The sequence below is a fragment of the Anarhichas minor genome, unplaced genomic scaffold, assembly GCF_050575085.1.
Source record: "Anarhichas minor isolate MPS153535 unplaced genomic scaffold, ASM5057508v1 ptg000003l, whole genome shotgun sequence".
In the NCBI taxonomy this organism is placed as follows: domain Eukaryota; kingdom Metazoa; phylum Chordata; class Actinopteri; order Perciformes; family Anarhichadidae; genus Anarhichas; species Anarhichas minor.
Genome location: NW_027466449.1, coordinates 17110006 through 17134573, shown reverse-complemented (window position 1 = coordinate 17134573; position 24568 = coordinate 17110006). Strand labels below are relative to the sequence as shown.

General features: G+C 40.8%; 4 protein-coding genes across 4 annotated transcripts; 3 read left to right on the top strand and 1 right to left on the bottom strand.

Moving 5' to 3' along the window:
- Window positions 1–339: 339 nt before the first annotated feature.
- uqcc5 (ubiquinol-cytochrome c reductase complex assembly factor 5) lies at window positions 340–3601 on the top strand. The gene is made up of 2 exons (XM_076100609.1): window positions 340–680; window positions 3037–3601. The coding sequence occupies exons 1-2, from the start codon at window positions 527–529 to the stop codon at window positions 3123–3125; spliced, it is 243 nt and encodes an 80-aa protein (XP_075956724.1). The 5' UTR covers window positions 340–526; the 3' UTR covers window positions 3126–3601.
- Window positions 3602–3647: 46 nt separating this feature from the next.
- LOC142959363 (mimecan-like) lies at window positions 3648–5457 on the bottom strand. Its single transcript, XM_076100619.1, is given in 6 exon segments — window positions 3648–3818; window positions 3951–4043; window positions 4508–4710; window positions 4790–4954; window positions 5186–5336; window positions 5338–5457. Coding segments are annotated over 6 exon segments (903 nt in total).
- A 2253-nt stretch (window positions 5458–7710) lies between these two features.
- Window positions 7711–12756, top strand: LOC142959295 (14-3-3 protein beta/alpha-1-like). The gene is made up of 6 exons (XM_076100543.1): window positions 7711–7866; window positions 8960–9261; window positions 9388–9511; window positions 10036–10199; window positions 10666–10761; window positions 10870–12756. Exons 2-6 carry the CDS (start codon window positions 8968–8970, stop codon window positions 10924–10926), a joined length of 735 nt encoding a protein of 244 aa, XP_075956658.1. The 5' UTR covers window positions 7711–7866; window positions 8960–8967; the 3' UTR covers window positions 10927–12756.
- Window positions 12757–12893: 137 nt separating this feature from the next.
- Window positions 12894–23917, top strand: pabpc1l (poly(A) binding protein, cytoplasmic 1-like). The gene is made up of 16 exons (XM_076100533.1): window positions 12894–13512; window positions 14926–15130; window positions 16431–16624; window positions 17426–17541; window positions 18126–18265; window positions 18575–18669; window positions 19080–19217; window positions 19468–19563; window positions 20214–20474; window positions 21578–21665; window positions 21753–21872; window positions 21945–22081; window positions 22173–22281; window positions 22371–22501; window positions 23210–23285; window positions 23644–23917. The coding sequence occupies exons 1-15, from the start codon at window positions 13510–13512 to the stop codon at window positions 23270–23272; spliced, it is 1896 nt and encodes a 631-aa protein (XP_075956648.1). The 5' UTR covers window positions 12894–13509; the 3' UTR covers window positions 23273–23285; window positions 23644–23917.
- The last annotated feature ends 651 nt before the right edge of the window (window positions 23918–24568 follow it).

Sequence of the window (24568 nt, the reverse complement as noted above, 5' to 3'; positions counted from 1 at the left end):
TCATTTATTTATTCAAACAAACCTAACATGTTTGTGTCATTGCTATTATCATAATTATATTATAATATAATATGTGTGTATATATATATATATATGATATATTATATATTATATAATATATAGGTTACTTTGCATAAAAGGGCAGACTGCCACTGGAAACCCTTTTATTTTGTATTCATGACTTCATAAAAAAAACTTGAGCTGTTTTTAAAACTATTTTTGTATTTCATTTAAAAACAAATACATTTTGATTTTATTTTTTATCTTATTTTGTTTGTATTTCCGTGTTTTAATGACGCATAACACAACCGGATGTGACGACTCTTCCTGGATGCGTTCGGTTTGTACTCCGACGTCGAGCTGCCGTTGGCTCGTGTCTAGATTCTAAGATTCTAGACATTTCCGCTCGTTTGCTTTACGCCGGGTCACAAAACGAGCGCACCCATCCTCGCGTCCGTTGCTCTTGTAACAAGTGGAAAGGACACGTTTCTCTGCAGCACTGTAGGCTGTTTAATATCTATTTACGATGTTTAGAAAGAGTGATAAAGTAAAATATCTACTGAGCCTTGTTCCGGGCAAACAACGCCTCGGGACGTACAGGTTCCTCCCCGTCTTCTTCTGCATCGGAGGCGTTATGGAGTGGATCATGATCAACGTGAGGATAGGAAAAGAGACTTTCTGTGAGTATACATGCACACATTGAGTTTGTTTTACGACAGTTTAACTTCAGTTTTTTTACTTGAACAGTTGGCATGTTGCTTGTTTCAGTACCTCACTGTTTACTGTGGGCCTCCTGTTAGGACTGTGCTTTGTGGACAGATTTAGGACCCACAACAACCCTTATTGACCTTTTAAAATATGTCCTCAAGCCTCCCTCTCCTCCTCTCACTACTAATAGGAAATGTGGAAAAAAGATGGCCTTTTTAAGTACACAGTACAGGTCAGGGAGCTGCATGCACAGCTGCTGACACATAGAAATACATGTCACAATATATCTTGACTTAGTACCTCAGTATCGATTAAATGATGATATTTTTTGGTGTGATTTCCATTCAACACAAACTACCTGTGGCTGATCGTGGTCTCAAACTAGCAGGTTATCAGTGTGAGTTTATATAATCAGCCCCTAATGCAGACTTTAATACCAGGAGAAGACAACATACTGCACATCATTGTAATATGACCAGTGGTGGAAGAAATACTACAATTCTAAAGTACCCTTCCTTTTAAAATGCTACATAAGTACAAGGGTGTAGATTTGGCTTCACTATTGGTGGGGGACACATTAAGTGGGGGTTCTGGTGGTCCTCCCGCTGTCCTTTCCTGCATTCTGGTGAATTTTTCTGCATCAATTTATGGTGGAAACAAAAAGTCTTTATTTCTGTAAAGGAAATCACTAATTTCAGGCCTCAAAATATAAACGTATAATGGAACATGATGCTGTAAGGCTCTCTGGCATTCTGTGTTGCTTTCAAATATTTATTCTCCTGTAGATCAACGTTTCTCATTGAGTGTTATTTCTGCTGAGTCAGCACATATGTAGGCATGATTTAGTCATCTTTTTTTGTGTCTTTGACCTCTTTAAATGTGCATGTGGCACCTATTCATTTTAAAATAATTTTTATTAATTCATAAACTTATGGACTTTAGTTGCTCATATGTGTTTCAGCAAAATTTCTGCTCATCTTCAAAACTTTCTTCACATTCAAAACACATCACATTTCTCTGGGGGAAAAAAACGATTGGGATTTCAAAATAAAGTGCTGTAATTCGTAGATATCCCAGAAAAAACATTTTGTGTGTTATCCGCCAAATCATGAACGAGGAAGTAAGAAAGGCCACACAGGGTGGGAGGGAGACGAGGTGGATGGGTCCAACAATTACCGATGTTTGACCCAAGAGACGGCTGTTTGCTGCCCAATATGAACGGTGATTTATGTTTCATGTACTTCAGTAACGACACTGCTGAAGTTATTGTAAACCAAACCACAATCTTTTCCTAAATCTACGTAGTTTTGTCGCCTTAACCTAACAAAGCATTTGACGATCTCTTCCTAAACCTAAGTTAGTTATGTTGCCTAAACTTAAGTTAGTTATGTTGCCTAAACTTAAGTTAGTTATGTTGCCTAAACTTAAGTTAGTTATGTTGCCTAAACCTAAGTTAGTTATGTTGCCTAAACTTAAGTTAGTTATGTTGCCTAAACCTAACAAAGTATTTGACTGATTTGTATTCTGTGAAGACGAAACTTTATTTTGAAAAGACTGTATTCATGTAACGAGCAGAAGTTAACACAAGTTGCTGACTTTCGTAGGAAAACGTATGAAAAATAAGGAGTAACTTTTCGTACACTTAGTCCAATATTTACCCCTGAAATGTAGTGGAGTAGAAGTACTATAAAGCAGCATGAAAAGTAAAGTATAAGTACCTCAAACGTAGTACTTTGGGACAGTACTTGAATAAATCAACTTTCCACCACTGCACACATCTGTTGTTATTGCTCTTGTGTGAAGCTACACCTGTAGAGCGTCAATTTAAAAAGCTGCTCTCACTGAACCCCGTAACCATTTATTCCAGATGTGGCACTTCAGGAGAACTAGATCCTCTCATGTTAAAAACAAAACAAATGAGAAAAAGCTGCCGTGCATATTTGATCCTGTCGTATTCTGAGGCCATTCAGGGACATAGGAAATTGCTTTCCTCTTCAGAGAAATGGACGTCATTCGTTTGTGTTAGAACTGCTTCCTTACTGCATATATGTTGCAGTTGCAAACTGTCTTTTATTCTTCTTTTCAATATCATAACTGAACTCCAGCTGTTTTGGTTTTCCGTGTCCTGGTATAAACCTTCACTGAAGACATTCAGATTTGTCAGTGCTTGAAGAACATGGCTCAGCTCCATTAAGTGCTCCCTTTGAACTAGCTCACCTAAATGGTATGCAGTCATTATTAATATTATTGATCACTTCCTGCAGCTTTAACAGCATCAGACCTGTCTATATTTCAAGTGTCTCATTCAGTCTTTTACTTCTTTTCCAGATGATGTCTACCGAAGGAAACGATCAGAGCGGGATTACCAGCAGAAGATAGCAGATGGTTTGGTTCTTAATGAGCCTGCAGCCAAGTGAGCGACGGTGGGACTTAATGTGGACTAAGGACACCTTCTTGGACTCTCTGACTTGTTTCCTACAGGCTGGACTGTACTTCATAGCATGTCGCAACAACCGTATCACAGTTATGAAGGAGTCAAGAGTGTAAGGCTGATGGAGAAGCATGCAAGTTTATCTTTAATAAGAACTATTAGCAGTAATAATCATCTCAACAATGGTCTCATATTGACATATTCATATCATAGCACATGCCGAGACAAAACCGTCTCAACAAAACCGTCTCAACTAAATTGCAACAAAATAAAAGATACAGAAATGAGTCTTTGTATGTAGAGACATCACAATCTGCCAGTATCTGTGCAACATCATCTAAGATAAGAAACAATCCTTGTTTAAATATTGTTTTTCTGTAATGATATGACTTCTGTCTGCTTCTAAGAGATCGTACACTGTACACTAGAGTTGACTACATTAAATGTAACATAAGAACTGCACTTTGTGACTGGTTTACCTCCGTCAAAAGCATGCTCTGGGTTACTTTCAGTTGTACCATCCGATAGGGAGCGACTGCAGACAGATGAAGCTGTTGGGGTGCTCGGACAGCGTGACGGGGTTCCCGTCCAGTCTCACCTCGTCCATGTTGGTGCGGATGTAGTGGCTGGTGTTGCCTTTGCAGAACGTCTCGTCTGTTATTGTGGAGATCTTGTTGTTCTGCAGAACAAACACACAGGAGAGAAAACAATTCTACCGTCACGTAGCTACAACCGCTGACTTTCTTCTGACAGGAACAAAACAGAATCAACTTTCTTCCCCAGAGCGTCTGTGAGTCACATGTGAACTTACATGCAGGTGAACGACGTGCAGAGACTCTGGAAGTTGGGGCACTGCTGCCAGTTCATTGTTTCCAAGGTAGAGATATGTCAGCCTGGTGAGTTTCTGCAACAACAAAGCTGCTTATTAGCATAAGCAGTGGCTATATACAGTATATATATATACACTGTATTCTAAGACGGCAACAAAAACACAACAAGTGAAACAACATTTTGGCCCTTTTAACAAACATAATTAAAAATTAAACAAATACAAATATGAATTCCTAATTAAATCTTAAACCCTTGTCTAAATGACATTATATTTTATATTTATCTATCCTGCGCTTTCACACATGAAATTCCACGAATATATTCGGGTATTGAAATACATGTCTCACTCTCTCACGGGGGGGTTTCTACTCTCACCAAGCTGTAGGTTTTATTTCTTCCACCATTAATTACAGTTCACACTCAAACAAATACAACAATGGTCCCTGAAATGCTTTTTCTTTATTATTCTGGTGATAGGGCCGCTTGTTGTATCAAACATCCAAACGCATGCAAAGTGCATCATGTCTGCAGACTTACTTTAAACGCGGTCGCCTTCACACCCTGGGTTCTGAGCCGGTTGAAATTGGCGTTGAACGACACCAGCTTGCCGGGCAGCACGGGGAGTTTAGTCAGTCTGTTCTCTGCCAGAGTGAGCTCCTCGAGATGTGGAAGTTTAGAAAAGGCTCCGTCTTCTATCTCAGAGATGAGATTCCCGGTTAGGTCGATTCTTTTTATTGTGGCTGAGGGACAAAAGAAAGGAAGTGAGCTTGAAAGATGACATTCACTGAAGACTAAACTATCACGACGACTTGTATTCACCCATGTTTGCAAAGTCTTGGTTTCTGATTTTTCTGATTTTGTTGAAACGTGCGTAGAGATACGCCGTTTCCTTTGGCAGCGCTGGGACGGCCGACATTTCCGGGGTCACCTCCTCACAGTAAACGGACCCGCTCAGGCAAACACACAGCAGGCAAGTCGGCAGCTCTGGAAACATCACAATGTTTTCATCATCACCTTTTGGACAGAAAACGATGTGACAGTGCAGCTTAAAACTACACCAGACAGTTTATATGAGGACACTTAATCGGCCCCGTTATTACATAATATGGGGCTTTAGCTACATTCACAAAAATGTGGAAGAATGCCTCAGCAAGTGTTGCATAATCGGCTTTGAAACTGTTGTTGAGAACTTAGATCTGTCTAAACGGACCTTACCGTGGGCTCTTGGAGCTGCTGGTTTGGTGTCTTGAAGGACATTAAAGTTTGGAACCTTTGCAGTGTTTTTCTGTAAAAAAGGAGAAATCTTAATAACTATTCTTTACATCCCCGACTCCAGACTATTGTGCATTTCTTCCACCCCGCTCAAACCCCCAAAAAGATATCTTTACCTTAGGTTTTCTCACTTCCATGCTTTTATTTTTTGCTGCAGAAGACAGCATCCACGGGAGCATCACAGATGTGAAAAGTAAAGTCCTTAATTGCATCATTGTGTCTTAGTAGCTGGCGAGAGGAGAGAGAGCGGTCTGTCTGCTGGGCTGCGATCGAGAGGTTCATGCGAGCAGAAATCTTTTTTTCCGTCCAGTTTTGTTTTTTGTTTTTTTATTAAGCTGCTGCTGAGTAAGAAAAGGAAACGGACTTTAACTCAACACATGCTGTGTTTGTGTTGCTGTCAGTGGTCAGAAGCTTATGTATTGTTAATTTTGTGTAGAAAACAGACAGAAAAGTGTTTCTATTGAGCATAAAGGGATGATTAAAATGCATATAGGATAATCAGTAGGTACACGTGATGAACGCTGCTTTTAAACTTGACTTTAGTCGACAATAATGTTACTGGAAAGAGAGAGTGCTCCTGAATTTAAGTAATTAATGGAAAAAAATGGAGTGATTAATGACATGAATCACTGAACTGTAGAGAGAGAACTATCTTTTAATATTTCCCTTTTTCAGCTTCATACTTCAGTTCAAATACCAACTCGATAACGGCAGTTATTCGTGTCTCTTTAGGAGATGGCTGTGACTCTATTTCTGAAGGAATATTTGTCTTTAGTTTGTTTATTAATCGTGGAGGAGTTCTGGTGAGCAGCTGTAATCCCTTTTTCTGCATTGTGATAAAACATTTTAGCATTGTAGCAACTGGACAGTTACAAAATGTATCCTGAACAGTTTCCATGAGGCAATGTGTCTTAGTTTCCTAATGAATGCAGGGACCATCGTCTCTCTAACGGACAGCGATTAACATCATTATATGTGAGGTGTCCAAAACTCACATGCTTCCTCTTCCACAGAGAGATAATAAAACTACTACCATTACGACCACTTATTTCCAAAATGTAGAAAAATAACAATTAGCGCTGAAACATTAGTCGATTCATTAATTAGTGGATCGGCAGATAACTAATCCCCTTTGATTAACAGTCATTCACGAGTCCTTTTTTATGCAAAAACTCTAAACATTTGTGGTTCCAGCTTCTCAAATGTGAGGATTTCCTGTTTTTCTGTCTCATTTCATAACAAATTGAACATCTGTGGAATTTGGAGAAGCAATTTGAAGATGTATCCCTGGGTTTACTATTTAATGACATTTTATAAACTGTGATTCATCTAAAAAAAGGACAAACGGCACTGTTGTCATATGCACTCAGGCAAAGATCAAACGTGGAGCCTGCAGGAAATTGTCATAAAGATGTTTTACCTTTTTCTTCTTCTACTGCTTGTGCTATAGGAAGATTTATCGTGTTCAAGCCCACCGATAAACATCCGGATCTGCTTAAGTGTCCTCGAGCAAATTGCAGACTGACCTTTACCTTTGATCTTACTGTGCATGATGGGAAGCAAAAAGGAGCTTTTCTCACGTATGAAGCGTCTCAGTTACTGATATGTTTCCACACGATTACAACCAATAGGAGGCTTCCAATGTCCTGCCCAAAATTGTTTATATAGTTTTATAATGTGTTTAAATGCAGAAGGCTCTCGTGTTGAAGCAGAATGATAGAAAGGGATAATGTCAATGTTGTACGAGTTTAAAGCAGCTACATTAAGACAAGACAGACAGACAGATAGATAGTTACTTTATTAATTAATAGACATAGATAGTTACTTTATTAATTAATAGACAGATAGTTACTTTATTAATTAATAGACAGATAGATAGTTACTTTATTAATTAATAGACAGATAGATAGTTACTTTATTAATTAATAGACAGATAGTTACTTTATTAATTAATAGACAGATAGATAGTTACTTTATTAATTAATAGATAGATAGTTACTTTATTAATCCCGCAAGGGGACATTTTTTTTGCTACAGCAGCAATTATGGTACAGGTAAATAAAATAACAGAGTAAAAATATGAAATATAAAGTGCACAATATACAATAAGAATAACAGTAAAAATATGAAATATCAAATGCACAATGTATACAATAAGAATAACAGAGTAAACATATTAGATGTAAAAATGCACAATATATACAACGAAATAGAATATTAAATTAACTAACTAAACAGTAGTGCAAAGATGCAACCAAACAATAAACAATATGCATTCTTTGCTTTCAATACATTTGAATAAATAAATAAAAATCCTCATGTAACCATCTCAATCCAAAACAGATTATGAGAATGTGATGTAAGCACACACAATATGTGAGCTGTTGAGTATCTATGTTATATATTAATGATCTTATTTCAGCCTATAGCAGTGGCTGCATTATGTAAGGCAGATGTGTGGTGAGCAACGAGGAAACAGAAGTGGCTGTGAAGCGGAAGTGGTAATTACTGCCCTGAACGACGACACGGAGGACGGAGGCTGAATTGACCAGAGAGAACGAGAGAGAGAGAGCGCGCGAGAGCGAGAGAGGAAAAAAAAAGCAGGACTTAAAGTCACCAATATTGTAAGTGTAATAACGTCGTACTTATACAGAGCGCATTAGAATACTATATATTTACACGAGGAGCTCAATCTTAGAATAGCCGTTTCATCGTGTCCGGGTTGAAGCCGTCACGATAACGGACCAAGCTCGCGGGGGTTTGTTGAAAGGCAAGTGGGTTAGCGCGCGCTAGCTAGCTGCTAACGCTAGCGAGCTAGCAGCTAACGCTCGCGAGCTAACGGGCGGACGGATTCCATGACACTTTTTGTTCTGACAGGCTCGTTCAGCCTGGGCGGGCCGTGATATACAGCTGTTAGAAAATGAATTAAAACGCCAAAAGCAACGTTCAGACATTGCAGTAGAATGTTTTTATATTCTGTTCATTGTATTTTAAAAATGGATTGCCAACCCCCTAACCGTGTATTTATTTTATATATTTTAACAAACGAAAGTCAGCCGTTGGTCACGCTGGCCTACTAACCGTTATCTAGCTACATTAGACGACGCTAGCTTAGCTAACTGTTAGCCACTCCATTCACAAATAACGACAGATTAGCAACAATATAACGTGATCTAATCCTGTTAGGTCGCTAATGTAAATGGGAGCAAAACAAAATTGTGAATCGGATCAATCGCGTTTACCAAAGCTAACCGTTGACATCAAGTTAGTCGAAATAGACCATGCTAGGAACATAAGGGGAGGGCATTAAAAACCTCGTTCCTCAAGCCAGGAACCCGTGTGTGTATCACATTTGGTATCATCGTAAAACGCTAAGACTGTTGATTCAATCGTAATTAGGTTAATGACGGTGGTTAGAGACGAGAAAGGATTGACGAACGCTATCAATCTGACGGTAACGGCAGCTAGCAGCTAACATTAGCTAGTGATGGTTGTGTGGTTGACCCACTTGCTAATGGGCCCAGTTCGCACTGCTTATCCTCACTTTCCATTGGATGCAGGGTTTCCTGGTCTGCCAGGTCAAAAATAAAATCAGTTCTTGACTCTTGATGTACAAACACAGAAATGTCCACTGAATGGACAATGTGAGAGCTATCTTGTCTTTTGATTTAACTGCACATAACCTGTACTATTTGTATTTATTTTTCCCTCCCCCAGTTTAGAAAATGGATAAGAACGACCTGGTACAGAAGGCCAAGCTCGCTGAGCAGGCTGAGCGCTACGATGACATGGCTGCAGCCATGAAGTCGGTGACGGAGCAAGGTGCCGAGCTGTCAAACGAGGAGCGCAACCTTCTCTCTGTCGCCTACAAGAACGTGGTGGGAGCACGCCGCTCATCCTGGCGAGTCATCTCCAGCATCGAGCAGAAGACCGAGGGCAACGACAAAAAGCAGCAGATGGCACGTGAATACCGGGAGAAGATTGAAGCTGAGCTGCAGGAAATCTGCCACGATGTGCTCGTAAGGGATTTCTTTTATTTTTTGGCGAATACAAACAGACCCAAATTCATACACTTGTAAAGATAGTGCTTGTGTGTCATTTAGCCTGATTAACACACAACTGAGCTGTTTAATTGTTGTTTTCAGGGGCTACTGGACAACTTTCTCATTAGCAATGCAACTGCTGCTGAGAGCAAGGTGTTCTATCTGAAAATGAAAGGCGACTATTATAGATACCTGTCTGAGGTTGCATCTGGGGATACTAAGAAGAGTAAGTGAGGACATGATCAATATTATGAATATGTGCTGTAACAATGTACTTAAAGCTGCATTAATGAATATTATATAATAACAATGGGTCAAAAAGGGTCCCAGAAAGGGTCCCACAGAGCATTACTATGTAGTCCTTCTCAGATCTGCGTAGCCCAACAATTTATTGTTTGATTCCCTCTCACAACAACTCTTATCCACTTTGTTTCCAGCAACGGCAGACAGTTGTTGACATACAGAGGGCAAGCTGTCTAAGTTGGGCCACATATAGTGAACACAGTGGAGCATTCAGCACCTACAGAGACATACTTTCCTCAGGACATAGTAGTGACTGAAACAAAGCTAAAGGGAGGTTAGGCAGACACAAAGATTACTCCAAATAAATTATGGTGTTTCTCCCTGTCTGACAATACAGTATGCCATTGTTTTTTGCTTGTTGTGCTGCCCCCAGGTGGCCCAAAACATACTGCTTTAAAATGTGTTTTAGTGAAGGCTAATTTTTTGTTCACCCTTTTCTGCCTAAAGCTACAGTGGACAATTCCCAGGAGGCGTACCAGCAAGCTTTTGACATCAGCAAGGGGGAGATGCAGCCAACACACCCAATCCGGCTCGGCCTGGCCCTCAACTTCTCAGTCTTCTACTATGAAATCCTCAACAACCCGGACCAGGCTTGCGCTCTGGCTAAGGGGGTATGAACTGAAGCCTAATGTTATAGTTTTGAAACCGTTAACAGGTTAACTGTAATTTGAATTGAACACAAACATCATAAATAGCCAGAAACCATGGGTACATTTTCATCATTGGTATTTATCTACCTACCGAGCATCAGTGATATCGGTGAGAAGAGGTGCCTGCGAAGATAATACTCATCCAGCCACAGCCTGTTCGACAAGTATCAGCTGCCGTACAACCAGGATTCAGAGCAGCTTTAGTGTGGTTTTTCTTTTTGGCACTACGAACTGCATTTCATTGTGCAACCCTGTGTTGTACAATGACAATAAATTAACCTTGTACGGTTATTTTGAGCTATTTATCTTTCAGTGCTGACTAGCTCAAAGAAATGTTCTGTTTTGCATAGTCGATGCCACACAGTGTTTACAGGATGCTGCTGGATTATTTAAATTTAAATAACAATTTGCAATCTTTGTATTTCAGGCATTTGATGACGCCATCGCTGAACTCGACACTTTGAACGAGGATTCTTACAAAGACAGCACCCTGATCATGCAACTACTAAGGGACAACCTGACCGTGAGTTTTCGGCCCCAGGCTGTTTTTCTTTCCCCCTCCTGATTGATCCCGGTGTTTCACTCAAAGTATACACTATAAACTATAACGTCTCCCTGTCTCTGTTCCCAGCTGTGGACATCAGAAAACCAGGCAGATGAGGCAGAGACCGGAGATGGGGAAAACTAATGGAATTGCACTGTTAATCCACCTACACTCTTATCTTAAACACAGACAGCTTATATACATCCCCCTCCACTCCATCAGCTCCTCCCACTTCTGTATGACAAGCAGCCTGAATTGCTCCTGACCAACTAGTTTACCCCTCTCAGTTCTCTGTGAGGTGACAGGGTGATTTTCAGTTAGCAGATTCAGTCACTTTGTGGAAACATGTTGTATTGATTAGTGAGTCCATGTTGCTGTTGTTTTTGTTGGCGGTGTGTGTGTGTGTGTGTGTGTGTGTGTATGTATGTAGTGAGAGAGCAAGTGTGAAAGGGTATGACAGTGTGTGTGTGTGCGGTCTGGGGGTGGGAGGGGGGGGGTTGTGAATTCTAATCGTCCTTCCAAATCCCTTTGTCCCAGCTAGTTTGTTGTGCTTTTTATTTTTTTTTGTTACTTTCTTATTTGTGATTCCTCATCATGATATTTACAGGTTTTATTGTATGGTAATTATACTGGCAGTTGATTTCCACCAAACACTGTGATGGTAGGCGTTCACAACCCAAAAACGTATTTTTTTTTTTTTGTGCGTTTGTGTTTGAATTTCCAGGCACACGTACAATCCTGTATTAACAACCAACTGCAATTCTGCTGTGGGCTCATACAGAAAGGAGGCGGGCTGTATTGTGACACTGACATCTTGGTGTAATGCTCCTTGATCATGTTCACAAATTCACAGTTTCAAAGTTTTAAGGGACCCCTTAAATTGTCATGTTAGATTTGTTCAGACATTCCACATTATTAGGCTTTCGGAAAGGCAGTGCTCCGTTTTTTGTTTTTTTTAATTTAATTTTTTAACTTTAGTATGGATTGTCATTGTAGTTTTACTCACTGTTCAGGTGCTGCTTGATCTCAGTACAATGAAAATTGTATGTGCGTAAATGTGGTTCCATGTATTTTGCAAGATTGACTATCATCTGTATGTAAAACCTAAAGTAACCTTTTATTGATGTTAATTGAAAAAAAAAATGTCTTACCACACTGTATCAACCCTGCTTGCAAAATATTCCTCTTAAAGCGGTTGTTTTCTCCAACAAAAAAAAACACAAAAAAAAAATCTGTGCCTGGCTTTCTCTTGCAGCCTCTGTGGCAGCATCTGCTTGTTGTTTTTAGAAATCTCAAAGGGAAAGAGCGAGACCAGACCAACTCAAATAGCTACATCCTGATGTCAGTTTCCACCCAGGTGCAGCTCGCTGCTTTTTAAGGATAGCTGGTGTGAATGATCGCCTCAAAAATCAGGTCTATTTTGAAGGGGGCAAATTTGGGAGAAAGTCCCAAGTCATCACTTTTGGAAAGAAGCTCAGTGTCACAATACCATTTATCACCACTACATTCCACATATTGTAGTTGAGAGACACCATTCCACATTATAGCTGACAGTCTGTTTTCTCTGACAACACTCCAATGAATTGAAATAATCTTCTGTTGAGGAAAAAAAAAAAAAAAAAAACTTCATGTCAGTTTATTATTATGCTTGATGAAAATGCAGTTAGTGAATGTGGAACAAAGCCTGTCTGTATATCGGGTATCTACTTGCTTTGTTTTTACTGACAAGTCTTATGGCTACAAAAAAATTGCTTCTGTAACAGTCTATTATTACCCAGTGCACACACGTGGTTGTGAAGATTTTAGAATAGCTCTAAAAAAAAAAAAGCAATGACGAAATGGAGATAAACAAATGGTTGGTGTAATTCTAGCTTTGTGTTTATGTATCTTAAAACCATTCTAGTTTCACTATACATGTAAGAAATAGGAAAGTGTCAAAGACCATTCAGTGAAATAAAGTTTCGTTTAAGATAACAGGCAAATTATGTCTTCTTTTTTTTGTTCACAAGGAAATTTAATATGATTTAGTAGTTCATAAAGACAGCTTGGATTCACTGAGATTTGGTGATAAATTGTGGATGGGCTGTGATTTTATTTAGGAAGAAAAAATAAGATTTTTAACCCTCAATATGTGGGAACTACTTTTCATCGCGGAATGATCACGCCAGTCAACCTCTCTGGCCCTCTCACAGCTTAATTGAAACAACTACTCGCGGAGGGAGCGCTGCAGGTGTTCCACGGTCGTAATTAAACGAAAACAACCTCACGTCGTCCATGTGGAAACGACCCGCTACACTGAGACTAGTAACAGTTATCCGGACAGCATTAGCTATTTAAGAAAGCCGTAAGTAACCTTCATCTTAATCTATTTTTAATCGTTTTTCTGTAAATTGAGAGTTGCCTCAACTGCCGCAGATGTCGGCTAACTTTTAATGTGAAGCAGTCGAAGAAAAGGTGTGACATTAAAGTTTAGCTTGTTTTAACTTCAGCTAGCTTAAGTGTTTTTTGCTAGCAAGTCAGTTAATCTTTTACGATCCTTTTTAATATTGTCACTTTTCTGTAGTCATGGCCTGATTTGTTTTATTTAAGTTCTGCCAGAATTAGTTGATAACTTGTTGAAATGTTAAATGTTTGATTTGTGTCAGGCGTTTTCTTTTTTTTTTTTTTTTTTTTAGATCGCGGAACCTTTTCATCCCCCCAGCATTTAGCCACGCCCCTTCTCTCGACATGGTAATTAGCATACTTTATTTTTTTATTTATATTTACTTTCTTAACCACACATGGTTTATGAGTTCACATAGTTGGCTAAAAAATTATATTATTATTAATAATAATATATATTTATATAATATAAATATATAATATATTTATATTAAATATTTAAACTTTATACAGTTTAAAAAAAAAAAAAAAATAAAAATACGTTTGACTAGTTGGAATAAACGTGATGGACCAAATAAACAAGTTGTGGTGCAACTCGTGGTTCGGATCATATCATGGTTTTGACAAAAATGTGATGAATGTTTTTTTTTTTTGCCATAGATGACAAGTGCCGATTGTTGAGCCATATAAGCCAGTACAGATGTGTTTTGTTGTTTTGATGTTGTATACAATGCTCTAGACACTTATTTTTTCAGCACCTTCCAGAAAAATATTCAATATATTCAACCGTCCCGAAGTCGGTGTAAACCGTAAAAAAAAATTTCTAAATGTTATTACTTTGATAAAGTCATCTATAGTGATTATTTGCATTTAAAAAACACAATTTAAATGAATAGGAAAAATGTTAGTGATTAAAAAAAATAAAATTTCTTTTATTAGTAGTTTTAGTTATGCATTATAAGCTGCTTAGATCTAATATTAGGAAGGTAGACAGGCCATAATAATTCCCTCTCTATTTAATATTGCTGTGAAAACTTCTTCAAACATTTATTCGGGTTTCTCTTCATAATAACATTCACAAGATTACATTTGAACACAAGGTTAGAAGTTAGCTTCACCCATTACTCATAATTTATTACTGAATAAAACATAATGTAACTTAACTGAGCCTCCGTCAGTTAGCTGGTAGCTCCGGTGCTGCTAACAGTACTAGTGTTCCTTCTATTGATTTCAACACGATTTGTTGTTCAAACTTGAAGCATCATCAGGGATCAGTGACTACAAAACATTAATGTTGAACCCACGATTGCATTTTTTTTTTTAACTGAATATTGGCAGAAAAACCTAGTTTAAACTGTGTGTGGGGAACCGTTCAATAATGTATTTGTTCAATAAAATATTTTCTTCTGAGGAAAAATTCTTCACTTTTTATTCCTTTTAGCTCCACAGGTGCTGTGGCTGCAAAAAACAACAAAATAAACCTGCTTCGGTCGCTGGTTCCTCATTTGAGGCTCCAAAGGTCGGAGTAGAGGGGGGGGGGGGGGTAATCGGTTTGACTCGCCTCATGATGCTCATAGTGGATGTTACCGCCATTTTAGACGGCATGTGTGTCTGTAAAGGTAGAAATTGTTGCGACGCTGTTTGTGGAGGTTTGCATGGGATGTAACTTTGTGTACCTAATAAACTGACTCCTCAGAGGATATAGTCTGTGTCTCAGCTTGTTCATTTAATACTCATAACATTCTTTCTTTCTTGAATCAGCTGTCACCCAAGATGAACAGCAGTCCACCATCGTACCCCCTCGCCTCTCTGTATGTAGGCGACCTGCACCCCGACGTCACGGAGGCCATGCTCTACCAGAAGTTCTCTCCTGCCGGACCAATCATGTCCATCCGTGTGTGCCGTGACATCATCACCCGCAGATCTCTGGGATACGCCTACATTAACTTCCAGCAACCGGCGGATGGTAACGTACCCGTTTTGTAAAAATGCAATAAATTAAATCGACACACTTGAATGTTTCTCAAAGTAATACACTGGACCGTGTCACCCACTGTGGATCCGCTGCAATGGTCTAGAAATAGGCATGGGCCTAAAACAAGGATTAAAAGATAAATCAAATGTAGAAAAGGTTTTATGTTGTCATGATTTTGTGGGGATGAGACTCCAAATGGATCAGCTGATAGGGTAACGATAATCAGATTATTCTGTTTTGGTAAAAGGAAGTGGAATGTGACTGAGGGTGTTTCTCAAAGTCAAGGAAAGGATCCTTAACCACTGAATTTCAACGATGCTACAACATTGAATCCCACCGAACGATCGTTCCAATTCTACTGAGGACTGAGTCCTTCGTTTAGGGGACTTTGAAGGATACGCGTGTATCCTACGCGCTCCTAAAACACCCACAATCCTCTGTGCGCCGCGCGTTTCCTGTCCCCTGAATTGTAAATGGAAAATATGTTGGTAAACGTTCAGTTATTTCACCTCATCACTCCACCCACATTTGTTTTTTATTTATATTAAAAGCAGTTCTGAAAAGGAGGGTTTTGATTTGTGATTTGAACATGGAAAGGTCGGTGCAGACTCGGATGTGTTTGGGGAGGGAGTTCCAGAGGGAGGGGGCAGCTATGGAGAAGGCTCCGTCGCCCCATGTCCGGTGCTTGGTCCTGAGTGGAAGGGACAGGAGGTTGGCATCAGAGGAGCGGAGCCGACGGGAGGGAGTGTGGTGGTGAAGCAGGTCGGTGAGGTAGGAGGGGGCCTGATTATGGAGGGCTTTATGAGTGAGGAGAAGGACTTTGTATTGGATCCGTTGTGGGACGGGGAGCCAGTGGAGATTCTGGAGAACAGGGGTGATCGCAGGAGTGGGTGAGCAGGCGAGAAGCAGAGTTCTGGATGTACTGGAGTTTATTTAGGATGATGTGCCATAAAGAATACTGTTGCAGTAGTCGATTCTGGAGGTGTTGAAGGCGTGGATCGAATGTTTCATTAATGTGCGCTGTCCCTACCAAATATATAAAGTAAAAAAACCCCGGCCCATCTCTTAAGCACACGGCACCCTCGTCAGACTGTTCCAACGCGTGCTCTCCGAATGTACAGAAAGGGCCTCGCCTTGCCTCGACGAGGAAGGACCCGTCCTACCAAGGAAGCATCCTTGACTTTGAGAAACATGGTCTTGCATGATGAGTAGTGCTGCTTTATGTCAAATGTAATGAAGATGCTGTTGATGACTAAAGGACTTTGTGATTGTCGTATTATTATTATCTTAGCGGAGTGCGCCCTGGATACGATGAACTACGACGTTATCAAGGGTCGGCCGATCCGTATCATGTGGTCTCAGCGTGACCCGGGACTCAGGAAGTCCGGTGTGGGAAACATCTTCATCAAGAACATGGATGAGTCGATTGACAACAAGGCGCTGTATGACACCTTCTCAGCCTTTGGCAATATTCTGTCCTGCAAGGTAAGCGGCCTCGGTCGTCCTCTTGGTTACTGACTGCGTGGTTGATCCACTTGTCTTCATCATGATATGTTGGGATGTGTATGAGTAAGGCTCTCATGACAATATTCATATTATATGAAGTATACCCTGATGTGGCAAAATAATACAAAATCACACAAACATAACTGATGATCAGAGCAGTAAACCCATAACATGTAAAATATATTGTTAACACAACAAAGGAAAAGACTGGAGGTATACGCATCTAAAATGTGGTGTTGCTGTGTTGTCAGATGCCAGAATTGACTTCTCGTACATCTGAGATGATGAACTGTGATCCGACGCTCTAGAGAGCGACAGTATCGGCAAAGCGTTTTGAGGGACGGAGAGAAAATGTTGCTCATAGTTTAGCCTTCTGCGGACCGTCTCGCGAAATCATAAGAAATCAACCAGGTCCACTAGAAACTCCTTCAGCTCAGACTCCAGCGGAGAGACACACCAGACCACCAAGGACAAAAACGTAGATTCTTTTTCTGTACAAAACAAAACCGACCAACAGCACTAACATGTTTAACACACCTACACTCTGCCCACAAAAGTACCTCATCATCACTAACAGAAAAGGGTCTTTATTGCTGCTACAGTCACTACCAGAAGCAGACAACGCTCCCGTCACAAAGCTGCTGTAGTGATGATGGGAATCGAGAACCGGTTCCAAAATTGTCAGAATCACAGAAAAAGTATCAGGAGTTGTTAAAAAGTGCAAGATGACACATTTTTAACTCAAAATGTGAGATGTAATTTGCATGTTTGTCTTCGTAGGTCGTTTGTGACGAGAGAGGCTCCAAAGGTTATGGATTTGTTCACTTTGAGACCCACGAGGCTGCAAACCGGGCCATCGGCACCATGAACGGGATGCTGCTGAATGATAGGAAAGTGTGAGTAAACTAAAAACAATCTCAATAGGTTGGTAAGACGAGTACGTTGAGGCAAAGAGTAGTGCAGAACATGTATATATATATATATATATATATATATAAGCTGTAAATTAACGCTGGATGACTTCTCCATGTTTTCTTGCTCAGTGAAAAGACAGGTAAACATTTGGAATCTGGCATTGTCAACACAAAGGCCCATTTTCTGGGGGAAACATGTCAGTTGTCCCTGCTTAGGTCAGTGAATGAGTAGGATCTGTGTGTAGGTCTGTTGTCTTTGTGTGTGTGTTGTGATTTTAGGACTAAAGAGACAAAGTAAGATCAGAAAGTGATGATGTCTATACAGCGAAGGTTTCTCATTCATGATCGGAGGAGAAACATTCATATTTGTTCTTAAATGTTGTCATCTGACAACAATATTTACAGAAATAATCATTTTTGTCAAACAAATGTTGTTGATGTTGTGTTCTTGATGTTTGTCCTCATTAACGGCCTTTTTGATGCTGTGTGCTGAAGCCAGAGACTAACTTTTACAAACTGTCCCGTCTTTATTGTCCCCTCGGCGGTGGGTTTGATTCTGTCTGCAGCTTTGTCGGACACTTTAAGTCCCGGAAGGAGAGAGAGATGGAGTTTGGCACCAAAGCCATGAAGTTCACCAACGTCTACATCAAAAACTTTGGTGAAGACTACACCGACGAGAAACTCAAGGAAATCTTTACGGCATTTGGTGAGAAAGCACATTTTTGTTAGTCTTTGTGTGTTGCTCTCCTGCTCAGTTTGGGGAACTTCTCTGTGATGGATTGAATGCCACAGCAGTGATTCCCAGGGGATCTTGGGAGACTGTGGTGGGTGGACCATGGACCTTTTAGGGCTGTCCGGGGGCATGCTGGGCCTGTGGCGGCTGGGCCTGTGGTGGCTGGTATTACATGTTGTATAAAGCTTTGTTCATGCTCGCGCTTGGCGCCGTAGCGCGATTACAGACACATTTTAACACTTTGGTTATAAGTTAGAGGCTGTTTTGTGCTCAAACTCTCAGGGAGGACTCTCAGTGTGCGGGTGATGAAGGATGAGAGGGGACGCTCACGAGGATTTGGCTTCGTAAACTACGCTAACCACGAGGACGCTCAGAAGGTAGTGTGTGCACCCAGACTCATTATAGTGACATTACGGCAGCTTTGATTTATAGTTTACAGACAACAAAGTGCATCAACAGAGAACAATGAGCCATGTGTTCACCTGTAGTGTGGTGTTGGTGTTGCTCTTTATCCGGTTTTTATTTGGCACGCCGTCTTTCTGCTCCCGCTCATGAAATATAGCGTATAATATGTTATATAACTGTTAGTTTACATGTTAGCAGCACTGTAGCATGTTAACATAACTACTTCATGCTAAATGTCTAAATACTAATGTCCTATGATTATTAATAATTCATGTAAACTGTAGGTGCAACAACAACACACATACTCACTTATATTAGAGTCCGTATTGTTCAGTACTGTAGATAAACAAAGGTACACGTTGATGCTGCCCTTGTTTCTCAGGCCGTTGATGAAATGAACGGGAAGGACATGAGCGGGAAGATCCTCTACGTCGGTCGGGCTCAGAAGCGTCTGGAGCGTCAGGGAGAACTGAAGCGCAGGTTTGACCAGATCAAACAGGATCGCATCCAGCGCTACCAGGTGAACGTCTGAAGACATTCTAGAGTTGTGTTTATTTTGTATTATTTGGTTTAATAGTTAATATTTGAAGAAATAATGATAAACATTTCAACATGCAGGAAAACATTTATGTAGACATTTAATGCAGACGGGTGACATGAGTAAACTCACAAAGTCAGATGTGGACTTTGTGAAATGTAATGAAAAGTTAAACTGCATATGAAAAGGACGGAGGAAACGGTTGCATTTCTTCCCCCGTCTCTGATTCCAGGGGGTGAACCTGTACGTGAAGAACTTGGACGATGGCATCGACGACGAGAGACTCCGGAAGGAGTTTGCTCCTTATGGCACCATCACCAGTGCCAAGGTAACGAGAGAACACACACACACACACACATAACAGGTAGTGTCAATGCCCAATAATACTTTAAAGGGACACTCTCCTCAGAATGTATCCTCTCAGTATCGAGGACTCTCCGCCTCGTAGATGTACGATACTTCGAGATGCAGTGACTTAAACAGAGTAAGAGTAGAAGAGCTGTGAGTACGGAGAGGTCAGTTAGCCGCGAGGCTAATTCAGTCTCAGAGCTGCTGTGTGAAAGCCTTATCTTTGTAGAACACATGTTATTGTACTTTAGTGGCTCACTCAGATGCTGCTCTCGAGAAGATGCAGATTTTTATATTAGACTGCTGTTTTTAAAAGCACGTTCTAACTAAAAAGAGTTCAGATTCATCTGACTGTATCAATGCGCAGTAATATTGAAAGTTGAAAATATTCTGTCTACATAAAACTGTTAATGTAACCTTTAATTATTCACAATAGTTTAGCAGAACTCCAAAAAGACCAAACTTCAGTTTTCCATATCTGTGGGTCTCATAATGAATCGCAGCCTTTTTTTTTTTGCCCTCAAGTCAAGAGACTCGAGACTTGAAGGCGATGAAAGCCTGAAGTTACTCGAGTCTCAGATCTGCAGCTCCGGTGTTGGAGTACTTTAATGGTTTCCTCGTTGGCTGCAGGTGATGACGGACGGCTCCCAAAGCAAAGGCTTCGGCTTCGTCTGTTTCTCTTCACCCGAGGAAGCGACGAAAGCCGTGACGGAGATGAACGGGAGGATCGTCGCTACCAAGCCTCTGTACGTGGCTCTGGCTCAGCGGAGGGAGGAGCGTAAGGCCATCCTCACCAACAAGTACATGCAGAGACTCGCTACCCTGAGGACCATGACGAGTCCCATCATCGACTCGTACCAGCAGGCCGGGTACTACATGACGGTTCCTCAGGTACGGAGGTTTGACCAGCGATAGAGAGGGAATCTGATCTTCATTATCCTGAAAAAGGCTTTTTGATTGTCAGTAATAGATTTATGCATCCAAAATAAATGTCTAGTCGTGATGCGCTCACTTATATAAATGTCTGAATTTAAAGTAGAGTTTAAAAGATGAAAATTTAAGTCAAACCAACCACAATGTGGCAGCAAAACACAACTCTAAAATGAAGTCTCTTTAATGGATGACCAACCTCTTGATTACGAGCTGAATTTGCATTTTAGAAAAAGTTATTTTTTTACACCCAGAATCTAATACGTCACTTAAATGCACTAAATACATTCAGTTTTGTCAGATAATATTATTGTATGCAATTTGAGCAAGTTTTTTTTTCTAGGGAAACCAATTAGTTGTTCACTTTAAGAGTCTTATTTTCTCCTTTTTGTATATAAGGTTTTGCTCTTTAATAATAAAGCAAAATTATTTCTTGTTCCATACGTCTATTAATCGATTACTAAAATAATCAGCAGCCTGAGACGGGATTAACGTGACAGGAGGAGGAGGAGGAGGAGGTGAAGACGACGCTCGCTGGTGCTCCTCGTCATGTAGTTCATCGTTCAGGACGTCATTTTAACCCTCCGGATATAATGGATGTTTTCAGCAGGACGAGCCAACAGAGAACATCCGTACATACATCAGTGTTTCCCTCTCTCGTTTGTTAGTGTTAGCATCAGATTAAAAATAGATTTCACACTGGATTAATAACGTGCTGTAGACGGACAAGCAGCTCTTCCTGCGGGAAAAAAAAACGGAATTTAAATTACAGGAGAGCTAATGAAGTAATGGCAGCTGTAATTATTACTCGTTATAAAACAATCATTACATGTGATAATATTAAAATCTCTGAGCAGGGTAGATCATGTTAAAATGCCCCTCCCCCCCCTCCCCTAGAGAAATAGATAAAGACGAACTTCACTGAACTTTACAGTTAATTAAGGATGCTGCTGGTGTGATGGGTGCTTTGCTGTGTCTGATGTATCTGTTCAATAATTACAAAGCTTAAATTAGCTGTGATCCAGAGGTTGACCTGTAATATTTAACATGATGTATTCTCGCAGCCTCCAACTCGCTCCTTCTACAACCACAATGCCGTCAGCAACATGAGGCCAGTTCCTCGCTGGACAGGACAACCCCCCAGACTGCAGGGTGAGTCCGTCATTAGTTATGTGTTCACATGAATATACAGCACGGATGAATGCAATGTGTGTAAATGTCGCACGTCCTTTTCTTCAGGCCCTTACTCGACCCAGTTTGTTGCTCCCGCTGTTCCCCGACGTGGTTCGACCCCCATCGCTACGGTCAGACAGGCCTCCACCCAGGCTCCACGCATCATCAGCTCCTCGCAGAAGACGAGTAAGTATGACAACAGGAGGAACTCCGGCCGTGTGGACGGTAACTTCTGACGCGTGTGACGTCTTTATTTAGATAACATTGCCACGCAGACTGTAGGAGGCCGTACGGACGTGCCCGGTATGACCAGGAGCGGCCAGTACAAGTACTCGCCTGCAGTGAGGAACGTCCAGCAGGTCCTTACTGTTCCTGCACCCATGACAAGAATACAGGTACTGTCGTCTGCACTGCACCAGGACCAGGAATGAAATACTGATCACCGCCGTGTAGCCTTTCTTCAGTTTTCACTGTTCCGCTCCTCAGGTTTTTCCTGCTCCTGTGATGGAGCCACCGGTGCGCGTTCAAGGCCACGAGCCCCTCACCACCTCGATGTTGGCTGCAGCTCCACTCATGGATCAGAAACAGCTTCTCGGTGGGCCACCGTTCAGTTCTGCTCCTTCTCTGTATTGTCCATTGAAGGAACTCGGTGGTTAATCCTGTCTCCCTGCTTGTGATGCGTAGGGGAGCGATTGTACCCGGTGATCCACTCCCTTCACCCAAACCTGGCTGGAAAAATCACCGGCATGCTGCTGGAGATCGACAACTCTGAGCTGCTGCACATGCTGGAGACCCCCGAGTCCCTGCACTCTAAGGTATGAGGTGTTGCTTTCTTTTGTCTTGCTATTATACAGTTGCTGGTACCGAGTCGTGCTGATTAGCGTCTCGGGGTCAGGTCAGAGACGAGTGTTTACCCCATCATAGCCCACCTCCCGCAAGAAAGAGAGAATTTTATTTACATTATTTATTTGCTCTTGTTTCATCACTTTTGCACCGTCTCCAGAGTCAAACTGTGCAAAGTCTGCTGGAAAAGCTCGAACTCTGTTCGCTTCCTAACGGACTCTGGTGCAGTTTGTTTTGTGGTGTGAAAGCAAACCAACCAACCGCAGGATTGTACATGATAATATAACATGATCTCAAAAGCCAAACTACTTAAAACAACATCTGCTGATCATTAAATCTGTTCAGGAAGCGACCTTATACTTGATCTGTTTAAGGCCATGTGTGTGACCTATGTATGCAAATCAACTCGTATGCTCGTCGGTGCGGATATTTTCCCCGATAAACGAGTCAAAAGCTGTTAAAACTGCTGTTTGTGTCCGACTACATGTACTTTGTCAGTTCATTAAGTCCTTTAAAAACTGTGTGTCAGCAAACCCACAGTGATGAGCCCTGAATCATTACAGCACAGCTGTCACCTGGCAGAGCAAAGGTGACTAGAACAATAAGTGCGTTGAGTGGTATGGATGGTGAGACTGGTGTCGCTGGATTATTGCATCTTCTTTGTCCCGTCCTCCGGTCAGGTGGACGAGGCGATCGCCGTCCTGCAGGCTCACCAGGCGAAGGAATGCTCTCCTAAGAAGTGAAGAGTCCTTTCAGGTCAGCAACAACTTCTCTTCCTCCATTTATCGTCAGCGGTGAATGAATCCTTGCAACACATGCAGTACAGTTACTACTCATGCTGACTTAATTAAAGCAGCTGTTGGTTAAGATTGGACCGGGTTACCTTCGGTAGCGCAGAACATAACTGCAGTTAATCAATTAAACGAATGTCCTGCTGTAGAAAGCTCCCCTGTGCTCAGCTCTCCCCCAGTCCCAAAAGGTTTAGCAGATCTCTACATCAAGTTATATTGAATGAAGGTTATTGCTCTTTACTCCTAACATCAGGAAGTGTGTGCTGAGTTGCAGACATTAAATGTTGCCATGAAATACTCTTAACCGTGTCATTTCTTTCTAGATGTCAACGATGTTCTGGAGGAGGGAAAAAATTAAAAAAAGAGTAAAATTTTGAAAAAAAGAGGAAAAAAAAGTAAATTGAGAGATTTGTAAAGTTAGGAACTATTTAGTTGTTGCGATACCTTTTGTTGGAAGATAAAGTTCACAGTATATGCATTAAACCCGTCTCGTGTCATTTGTTTTATCGACTTGTGCTTGTGCGTGGGAACCAGCTCCGGAAGTGCATGTAGAAATACTAAAAGAATCAATTTAATGTGTGTAACGATGATGTAATGGTCTCATTACTGCCCCTTGAGGCCGCAGGGCAGAACACGTCCACTGGTATTTGATGGTTGTAGAGCAAACCTTCACGAGCAACACGGAAAAGAGATTTTTGCTTTTTCCGAAGTTTCTTAAGAGAAGAGATTTCAAGGAAGAAGAATAACTGGTTGGTTTTGTAAATGTATCTCTGATTTACTGTCTACCACTGTTTTTTGGCTTATACATTTTTACATTTTATTTGAAAGAGCAATGTGTCATTTCATCTTTTAGTTTTTAGTTGCACTTTAAATACCACGTGATTGTTTCTCTACAGTTTCCCTGACATGTTAGAATCAGAGTATCCTTAATCCATCGTCCAGTAAATAAACACTAGCACATCGAGTCTGAGACGACGTCCTCTCTGAAGCTCTCCGGTAGGAACGTTGTTCTCATTATCAGGTTAATGTTGAATATTAAAAATGTACAAAATAATTTAAATTCAGTCGCCTATTTAGCTTCGTTATGAACTCGGACATGATCATAAAAAATAACACATGCGAAAGAAAATTGTAGTGATTTGTATGATATATCATAGAAATGTCATAAAAAGTGTAATAGTACAGTATGTCATTAAAATGTCATGGTATAGTGTGCCATAAAGAAATTAATAATGTAGAATGTCACAA